At 44.7% G+C, this 10489-nt stretch overlaps 1 protein-coding gene across 1 annotated transcript in view; it reads right to left on the bottom strand.

The window, feature by feature from the left end:
* Positions 1-10489, bottom strand: part of LMX1A (LIM homeobox transcription factor 1 alpha) — a 262858-nt gene that overhangs the window by 68536 nt on the left and 183833 nt on the right. Inside the window, exon 3 of the mRNA XM_007937748.2 lies at positions 3231-3463. Within this exon, the coding sequence (XP_007935939.1) occupies positions 3231-3463 (233 nt within the window). The remainder of the gene's footprint in view (positions 1-3230; positions 3464-10489) is intronic.

Below are 10489 nucleotides of genomic sequence, written 5' to 3'. Positions count from 1 at the left end.
AAAAAAGGGTTGTTCTGGTTACCTAGTGCCACTCTGACAAGAATATACCACAAATGGGATGGCCTTAACAAACAGGAGTTTATTCTTACAATTTGAAGGCTTTAAGTCCAAGTTCAAGGGCCAGGCTCTAGGGGCTGGGTGAAAGCCCTCAACCTTGGGGTCCAGCTCTGCCTCCTACTCCTGGCCCACTGGAGCTAGAGACATTTCTTCACTCAGACAGCTGCTAGCTGCTGAGGCTGAGAAGCCCCAAGGTTGACAAATAAAAAGGCACAGTCTTGATGTTACCAAACCACACAGCCATTAACTTAAGTCCATTGTAAGTCCCAAGGTTGGCAGAGCATAGCAGGCTGCTGAGCAATGACACGGCTACATGCAGGGTCCAAGTATGACATAAGCTAGAGACCATTCCCAGGGCTTCTCCTTATATACAGGAAGCAGAACACATCCCAAAGGCAGCTACTCAGCTGCTTGTGGTAGATCCCGCCATGGAGTTGATTGCCAGTCTCATCATGGGGAATAACTACCACCAGCTGCCCAGTCACTCAACTAGGCCCAGCCAAGCTGACACACAAACATAACTACACAATTCTACTCCTTGTCAACTTGGCATCTGTATAAAATCATAGATTCTCAAGAGCTTTCATGGTGCGGTGCGTAAGGCATTTGACTGCTAATCAGAAGGTTGCTGTTTCAAACCCACCACCTGCTCCATGAAAGGAAGATGGAGTAATCTACTTCTGTAAAGTTTACTGCCTTTGAAACCCAATGGGGGTCACTATGAGTCAGAATTGACTCGATGGCCGTGACTTTGTCTGTTTGTTTAAGAGGTCACTGAAAGGAGTTCTGGTGGCTCAGTGGTTAAGCACTTGGCTGCTAACCTAAAGATTTTTCCCATTCCTCAGAAGAAAGGTGTAACAGTCTGCTTCCATGAAGGCTAAAGCCTTGGAAACCCTATGAGGCAGTACTACTCTGTCCTAAAGGACCACAATGACTCAACAGCAATGGTTTGGTTTTGGTTTAGGGTCTCTGAAGGAGCCCTAATGATGCAATGGTTCAGTGCTCAGCTACTAACCAAAAGTCAATAGTCCACACCCACCAGCCACTCTGCAGGAGAACTGGCAATCTGCTCCCATAAAAATGATAACCTAGGAAACCCAATGTGGCAGTTCTACTTTGTCCTACAGGATTGCTATGAGTCAGAATCGACTTTACGGCACACAACAGAGGCTGCTGATCCAGTCTGGCATCAACTATAATTAAAATATTAAGGGACAAGCAGGTTCACTTCCCATAAAAGCAGTGTATTCTGCACCATTGTTGGACACAGTTCACAGTTCAACCCAAATCTGTCATTTCTCCCTCAGTACATGGGTCTACAACTTTGCGTTTTAGTCTCATATCTTCCTTTGTCTTATTTTCTCAAAGCAAAATAGCTTTGGGTTTCTTTAACTATGCACTATTTAACATGTTAATCCTCCTAGAGACTCTTTCTAGTTTGTCATTGACCTCCTAAAATGCATCATTTAAAATTGGACCGAACATTCAAATATTTCAGCATTTTAAACACATTAAATGTGATATGACCAATGCAATAATAATAATAATAATAATGGAGCTATAATTACATGTTAGGGATACTATGTTGTTGTGAGGTGACATGAAGTTGGTTCCGACTCATAGCTACCCCATATATAACGAGGAAATAGTGCCTGGTCCTGTACCATCCTCACAATCATTGCTGTGTTTGAGTCTATTGTTGCAGCCACTGTGTCAATCCATCTTATTGACAGGCTTCCTCTTTTTCGCTGACCGTCTACTTTACCAAGCATTATGTCCTTCTCCAGGGTCTGATCCCTCTTGATAATGTGTCCAAAATATGTAAGATGAAGTTTCACCATCCTTACCTCTAAGGAATATTCTGGCTATATTACTTCCCAGACAGATTTGTTCATTCTTCTGGCAGTTCATTTAATGTTCTTCAACAACATTATAATTCAAAGGCATCAATTCTTCTTCAGTCTTCCTCATTCATTGTCCAGCTTTCATATGCATATGAGGCGATTGAAAATTCCACAGCTTAGGTCAAGCATTCCATTAATGTAGCAAACTTCCTTTTATCTCATATTGACTTTATGGTCAACTAAAAACCCCACATGAAATTCCATCAAAGCAGGTCCCATTTCATATTCTTACAGTTGAGTTTTGGATCCCAGTGGTCAGATTGCATCTCAATGACTGTGCTGTTCTGTTAGCTTGTCAAAATCTTTTTGAACCTCGAGGATATCAGCTGTCCCACCAGTGTTTCCTGTCAGGTTTATGTCATCTGCAAATCAAATAAATCTGCCTCTTGTATCTTCATCTGAGTTATTGATAACAACGTAAAAGATAGGCCATTCAATCATTCACTCAACAAATATTTATCGAGCACCTACAATATGTAAATTGCTCAGGGCAGAAATGACAGGAGAAACTGTATTTGTACTGGGACAGATCCTAAAACTGTTTACTTTTTATAAACCTCTATTATGAGGTGAACTTATTTCCTTAAAAAATTAATTAAGCTCATTAGGTACTTATTGATCACTTGCTCTTATTTCAACATCATGCTAAGCATTGTTAAGGGAACAGAGGACTTAAAAGCCAGGACCATGGTCTTTAGAGGCCTGTCCTCTCATTACTGAGGCAAGCTTTTTATGGTACAATACAAGAAGCATTTATGTAAATGAAGAAATAGGTGGTACTGACAACATATTTCAATATATTTGATTCTGGTTGAGACTTTAATGTGATTGTGTGATTGAGCTTGCTTCTGCCATTGTTAGGAGAGAATCATGCCTTGTAGTTGCTGTTCCCTCAACCTGGACCCCAGAGTGAATCTGGCCAACAGCTTGGACCTAAGCTCAGTTGAGATCAGCCAACCCCAGCTGACTTGAAGACCTTCAGTCTGAAGCAGCCAGCTAGCCCACAGACCTGTGAATGTGTGAATATATGCTATGGTTGTAGGCCGTGGAATCACAGTGTGATTTGTTATACAGAATCATCAGACAATAGTTGACTAATAAGAGATTACTCCAAGCTTACAAAGAAATCTGCTGAAATATACAGAACTATCTTGCCATGGAGCTAGGCTGCTCTGGTGGCAGATCTTCTAGGGAGGAAGCAGTGCAAACTGCTATACCTACTCCACTAGACCCACCCCACCACAGCCCCTGCCCACTGTAGGCACTCACCTGAGTCTGAGGCTGCTGGGCTCACCAGGCTGAGCAGCTCCCGTTCCTTCTCATAGTCCCCTTTGCAGAGCAGCTGCCCCTCCTTCAGGACAAACTCATCGCCCTTCTGGAGCTGCCGCTCACAGACACAGCAGCAGAAGCAGCTCAGGTGGTACACACTCTTCTGGGCCCGCATGACAAACTCGTTGGGTGCAATGGCCTCGAAGCAGCCCCCACATTTGACAGCAAACAGCCTGGCAAGGGAGAAAGGCAGGAGATACACTATGAGTAAGGTCTGGCTTGGCCCTTGTCTCCCTTCAAATCAACAGCAAAAAGAACTTCAAGCATTGGGGCAAGTACTCTTGTAAAGGAATGTTGTTTAAATCCAGTTTATTTACTCCCTACCAACATCAACTTATCAGTCCTACTGTGCTCACATGCATGTTGCTGTGACACTGGAAGCTATGCCAAAGGTATTTCAAATACCAGCACAGTTACCCATGGTGGGCAGGCTTCAGTGGAGTTTCTAGACTAAACCCAATCTACAGAGAAAGACCAGGCAGTCTACTTCCAAAAATTAGCAGCAAAAACGCTGTGGGTCACAGAACATTACCAACTCATTTGCTTTGGACACATAATCAAGAGGGATCAGTTGAGGGAGAATTACATCATATTTGGTGAACTAGAGGGCCAAAGAGGGCATGGGGGACCCTAGGTAAGATGGATTGGCATAATAGCCACAACAATGGACTGAAGCATGATCATGATCATGAGGATGAGAAAGGCCTGGGCAACCTTCTGTTGTGTTGTATATAAAGTTGCCAGGAGTTGGAGTTGACTTGAGGACATTTTATCTATCTGTCTGTCTATCTATCTATCCATTTGGCACCAGTCTGCACACAAACTTTGAGAATCAGGGGCATCACTAGGGTTGGTGTTACCCAGTGCAGTAACTCATGGTGTCAAACCCCTCATGACACACACACACACACACACACACACTCAAACACACACGGCCCACCTTCCTGCACTTGACTGGTGGGTGATGGGTATCCGTATGTGATGAGTTATGGCACTAACTCATATGAGTTATGCCAAGAGGCTAAACTAAAATCAATCAGTTGAGTTACTCTGTCACAAAAGCTTAAGGAAAGAAGGATGAGAGCAAATGGAAAATGGCCATTTGGATTAATGCTCTGGGTATATTTAGTATGGTCTATGACATTGGGTTCCCAACAGTTGCATCACTAGTGGGACACAGAGAGGTACGGACTGCAACCCCTGATACTGTCAGAGACAGTTACACCAAAATGACCCCAGAGACCATGGCAGCAGTGGGTGGGCAGGCACTGTAGGGGAGGGGCTGCCAAGGCAATGGCATCACTAGGGTTGATGTCACCAGTCACCTAGTGCCATAACTCATCACATACAGACACCTATCACCCACCAGTCAAGTGCAGGAGGGTGGGCCGTGTGTGTTTGTGTGTGTGTGTGTGTATCATTGGGGGTTTGACACCATGAGTTACTGCACTGGGTAACACCAACTCCAGTGATGCCCCTGGTTCCCAAAGTTTGTGTGCAGACTGGTGCCAGGCAGGCTTTGCAGTATCCCTGGGGGAGCTAATAATTTAAAATAATAATAACAATAGTAACAGTAACAAAAAAGATACCTGGGTCCACTTCTATCATCCTGTGAAAGGGTGTAGCCTCAGAAAGTTTTCAATAAGCTCTAATGTGTAACCCAACTTTCAAGAGATAGACTTGGAGAGATAAACTGCATCCCAACTTCCCAGCCCTCAAACATCTGGATTGAGTCCATCTATTGCTACTTAACTCCTATTTCATTTCATTCACTGTCAACAAACCACTTAAAGGGTGTTGATATATGCCAAGCCAGAACAATAGGTACTAGCAATGTAAAGGTGAATAAAAGAAAATCCCTTCCTGAAATGAGTTCAGGCTAAGGGGAGAGACAGACATGTTCAGATAAGTACAGGGGGAGCAGAGAGCTATGGGAGCACAGAGGAGGAAACAATTGTCAGGGAGCATGGGGATTTGCATTTTATTCTGTATTCAGTAAGTCTTGGTCAAACCAAGGACAGGAAGGCAGGCTGACTAGCAGGCACAAAGGGGTGGGGTAAAAAGGAAGAAGGCTTTCCAGTCAGAGGAAATTGCATGTACAAAAGCATGAGGCTGTGAAAGTGCAGGGCGTGTTCAGAGCTATGACTCCACCCGATCAGATGCCAGAGGCCTTGAGACAGACAGGAGCCAACTCACAGTAGATTCAGGAAGCTGACTGATGAGCCCCACTTTGGCAGGAACCAAGGACACATGAAAAACTGAAGAGCATTTTCTCATATACTGGCTGACCACTTTGATGACAAAAGTGTGGCCAATCCTATCTCAAAAGCTCATTCACACATACTGTTGTTATTGTGTGCCACTGAGTCGATTCCGATTCATAGTGACACTTCAACAGAGTAAGAAAGCCCCATAGGGTTTCCTATCCACCCCCTCATTTACTCATCTTTTTACTTATGCTATCCCTTTATAGCATAGTGGCTAAGACACTTGCCTGCTCACCAGAAGGCTGGTGGTTCAAACCCACCAGCCACTCCTCGAAAGGAAGGTTGGGCAATCCTACTTCCGTAGTGATACTGCCTCGGAAACCCAAGGAAGGGTCGCTATGAGTCAGGGCTGACTCTATGGCACATAACAACAACAACAACAATCCCTTTATTCTGGGAGCTCTGGTAGCATAGTGCCTTAGGCACTTGACTGCTAACCAGAAGGCTGGTGGTGCAAACCCACCAGCCACTCCTCAGAACGAAGATGGGACAATCTACTTCCGTAGTGATACTGCCTCGGAAACCCAAGGAGGGGTCGCTATGAGTTGGGTCTGACTCAACGGCACGCAACAACAACATCCTTTTATTTTATTTATTTATTTTGTTTGGGATCCCTTTATTTATTCTGAAGCATCCACTGCAACACATCAAACACACTGTGTCTCACCAGGGAGGGGAGAAAAAGAAACCACTACTCCAATACCACTCATTTACTCATTGCCGTCGAGTCAATTTCAACTCATAGCGACCCCTCATTGGGCTTCTCAGGCAGTATCACTACGGAGGTAGATTGCCCAGCCTTCCTTCCGAGGAGTGGCTGGTGGGTTTGAACCACTAGGCTTCTGTTAGCAGTCAAATGCCTTAGGCACTATGCCACCAGAGCTCCTACATTCATCTACATAAACAAGTATATCCAGTAAACCAGTTGCTGTAGAGTCAACTCCAACTCACGGCAATTCCACTGGTAACAGAGTAGAACTGTGCTTCATAAGGTTTTCAATAGCTGATGAAGTAGATCAGACTTTTCTTCCAAGGCACCTCCGAGTGGACTTGAACCTCCTAGTTAGCAACTTAGGGTAACTGTTTGCACCACCCAGGGACTCCTAAACAAGTACATATTGAATGTGTTATGTGTCAGGCACCATTGTAGGTACAAGAGGATTCAAGAAGTGTGACTTCATAGAGTTCATATACTAGTGGGAGAGACAATAAGCAAATAAATGACTAGGTAAATAATATCTATCTTCAGGGATTTATCATTTGAAAATAGTACAGATGAACAATACAAAGCAATGTCCTATGAATATAAAATAAAATGGCATAAAGCTTTACTCTGTAATACTTAATCTCTTCTTAGCTCTAAAACTGTACTAGCTCATGACTCTATGTCTGTCCATGTGCACAGTATGTTTATCTTGGAAGCTTCCTGGAAGAAACAAAGATTATTGAGGGTGGAGGGATGAGGAAACTAAGGAGGGGTTCCCAAGGAGGCATTACACACAGATTGGCACAAGAAAGACAGGGGCCATTCAAACTCTCAGAGTGAAGGAAGCCAAGGCTTGGAGAAGAGAATGAAACTGCCTCCCATGAATCCACTAGGAAACAGCCTCCCAGGACACAGGCCAGGCTGGGAGTGATTCCAACATAGCTCAAGATTGGAATTGCATGTGTTGTCTCACTGTCAACAGGCCTTAGGCCACTCTACCAAGCCTCCCTGCCCTGAGATCAGGAATATCTCAGAGATGCCTGAGTGCCTGTCCTTTGCCCTTCACCTGGGGGACAGTCCTGGATACGGCTCTTTCACCACTAACAAAGTGTACTACAGCCAAAAAACAGAACTCTGGGGACCACTAGTCCTTCCTCTGGCTTTTCCCTTTCTACAGCTGCCCAGTGTCTGAACTTCTGGGCACATCAGTCTCCTGAGTATTTGCATTTACTCCCTCCCACCCCTCCCCACTCCCCCATCCCCCAATGCTAGATGCTGTGCATTTGGCAGAAAATCCATGCAGTTCAACCTTGGGTCCTAGTCCCTAGTCACTGTTTGCCAACCTGAGTAAACTTATCAGTGCTCTTCCAGGAGCCGGTCAAAGGCCCTTTGTCCACAAGCCCTCCTTCTCCTCCCCTTCCCCTGGAATGAACTGTTAAACAGACTCAAGACAAACGCTCCCAGGGAGTCAACAAGCACTTGAGAATCTGTAGCAGCAGGTGGTAGCATCTGTGCTTATCTAACTTCTACCCTGTTAATCTCCTCCTCTTTTTGCTCCCTTCTTAATTTCATCCCCCACTCCAAAAATTTCCCTCTGAGTTAGAGAAGGGAGGGTTAGGGTGAGCTCAACAAGGAAGCCTGCCATGTTGACTGTGAGTGGCTAGAGGAAGTGGCAGGAGATGTCTGGCCTCAAACCCTGAAATGTTTGTGGTCAGTAGGGATTTCAGACCAGAGAGAAGGCAGCAGTTCCATTCCTCTCCATTTTTCCCATCAGCTCTCCCTTTCTGAGTTCTACTCAGGTCAGCCTCATCCTGCCACCTTGGCTCTTGTCACCATCACTAACCCCAGAGCAATTCAAGTAGAAAACTCATGCCATCCACCACCTGTGTACCAGATGTGTACACAGCTGTATGGGTACCACTGTGGACCCAGCTGTCGATTACACACTTCCCACAACTTGTTTTCTCTAAGGCTCAGACAAGCAGAGAAAGGATTTGTTCAAAAGTCCAGGTCGTAATTAAAACACAGCCTGTCTCTTCCTAATGCCCTGGATGGCGTCCCCCATGGTTACTTCCCCCTCTGAATGCTAATGAGACCACACTCTGGGTTCAGAGCCTGGTAGACTGCCTATGTATGCCCTGGAAAACCAGGCAAGGTTTCCAGAAATGTTCAGCTCTTCTAGGCATATGGGCAAGATTTCCAAAAATGTAGAGCTCTGCTAAGCATACATATAAAACTCAACATTTCCCAACACTATAAACTCTTCTACTCTGGAAGCTCATTGAATGATTCCTCATCTTCTCTCTCAATCTCAGTCCCCTTACCTGTAAATGGGAGTAATGGTATCCACACCTTATGAAAAACAGCCAGTGCTTGGCTGTGCCTCAGACTAAACACTTATACGGCTCTCCTTACTTTATTGAGTGCCCTTTGTATGGAAGGCAGTGGGGATGCAGTGATAAGTAAGCTCATCCTTGCCCTTGTGGAGCTCATATCCTCTAGCAGAGAGAGAAAAAAAAAAAAAGTTGCCAATGACTCCACCCAACTCATGGCAACCCCATGTGTATGAGAGTAGAACTGTGTTCTAGAGGGTTTTCAATGGATGACTTTATAAAGTAAATCACCAAGCCTTTCTTCTGAGGTGTCTCTACATGCACCTGAACCCCGAACTTTCTGACTAGAATCCAAATGCTTTAACCATTTGCACTTGGGAATTCCTTCTGGCAGGGTAACAGGCTCTAAAGGAATGACCACAGTAAAGTGTGTCAGGGCAGGTAAGAGGGAAAACAGCTAGGACTGGCACAGGGCAGAGACCCATCCACTCAGCTTAGGTTGTGGCAGGGTGGGGGGTGGTGTCACAGGATCTTTTTTCTTCCCCTTCCTCCTTTTTCTCTTGCTCCTCTCCCATTCCCTTCTCCTGCTCCCTTGGGCCCTGTCTCATTTCCTCTGCCAGGCAGGGAAGTCGAAGCTAGCTGAAATTCCATTCAATGCCTTGCTTATATCTCTTCTTGTATTCTCAAGTTATAACATACATAATTTTTAGTTTGAGTGAGAGGGCCTCGGTTCACAGGCTCTGCCACTTCCTGGCAGTGTGACTTGGAGCACAGCACTTAATCTCTTACAACCTCAGGTTGCTCAGATGTAAACAGCAATAATGATGCCCAATGAGTGAGGGTAAAATGAGACCACGTATGTGGAGTACTTTGTGACTTATAAGGCATGACACATTTTTTAGTCATTTTTATTTGCCCTGCCTCTGTCTTTGACCCTTGTTCTTCACCCCTCCCCCCTAAAAGCGGCACTCACTGCTTACAGGTATCCTAGGCCATATACTAAGAGAACACTTTTTCATCCATAGCATGAGACTTTCCCCCAACTCCTCCTGGTTTACACACATCTGCATGAGTTCATCCCTGAAAATAAAGAAAATGACCTCACACTGACCCCAGGAGGTGCACTACTCAAACGCTGCCAGGCAGAGCATGACTCCTTAGACAAAGCACATCCTCTCACCACCATGGGCCAGAATGACCCAATTGAAGTAGTATTTCTTATAACCTACCTACAGCTGCTCTGCTCTATGCTGTACTGTGCAGAAAACCAAAGAGGAGAAGGAAAGGTAGTCTGATTTAGGGAAAAAGCACAGGATTTGGAGTCAGAAGACCTGAGCACAAAGGTTCTTCCCTTTTATCAAGGAGTCTCAGAAAAACTGCTATCTTTCCCTGGGTCTCAGCATTTGAATCTTTATGGAAAAGGATCACCCTAGATCAGTGTTATATCAAGAATTCCTCAGAGACTGGGGAGGGGATAAGTTCTCTGCTCCCCATGTCTCCTCACTTACTTCACACACTCCAACCAGAGAAGTCCACTCCACCATGACCCAAGCCAGGTATCCAATAGTGTGTTGGCAAAACACTGCCTTGCCATGCAAATTCTTCAAACAAAAGCATTTACAGAACTATTGGAAAAAAAAAAAATGTAGTCATTGAGTCTATTGCAACTCATGGCAATCCCGTGTATGACAGAATAGAATTGTTTCATAGGGTTTTCAAGGGCTGATTTTTAGAAGTATATTACCAGGCCTCTCTTCCAAAGAGCCTCCAGATGGACTGAACCTTTTATTTAGCAACCAAGTGCATTAACTGTTTTCACCCCCAGGGACTCCTTACAGAACGACTGTATCATTCATATATATATATATATATATATATATATATATATATATA

Source organism: Orycteropus afer, unplaced genomic scaffold (genome assembly GCF_000298275.1).
Source record: "Orycteropus afer afer isolate SDZICR_OR568_19922 unplaced genomic scaffold, OryAfe1.0 scaffold00044, whole genome shotgun sequence".
Lineage (NCBI taxonomy): Eukaryota > Metazoa > Chordata > Mammalia > Tubulidentata > Orycteropodidae > Orycteropus > Orycteropus afer.
Note: the sequence above shows the minus strand (reverse complement) of the source record. Positions and strands in the feature narration are given on the sequence as shown.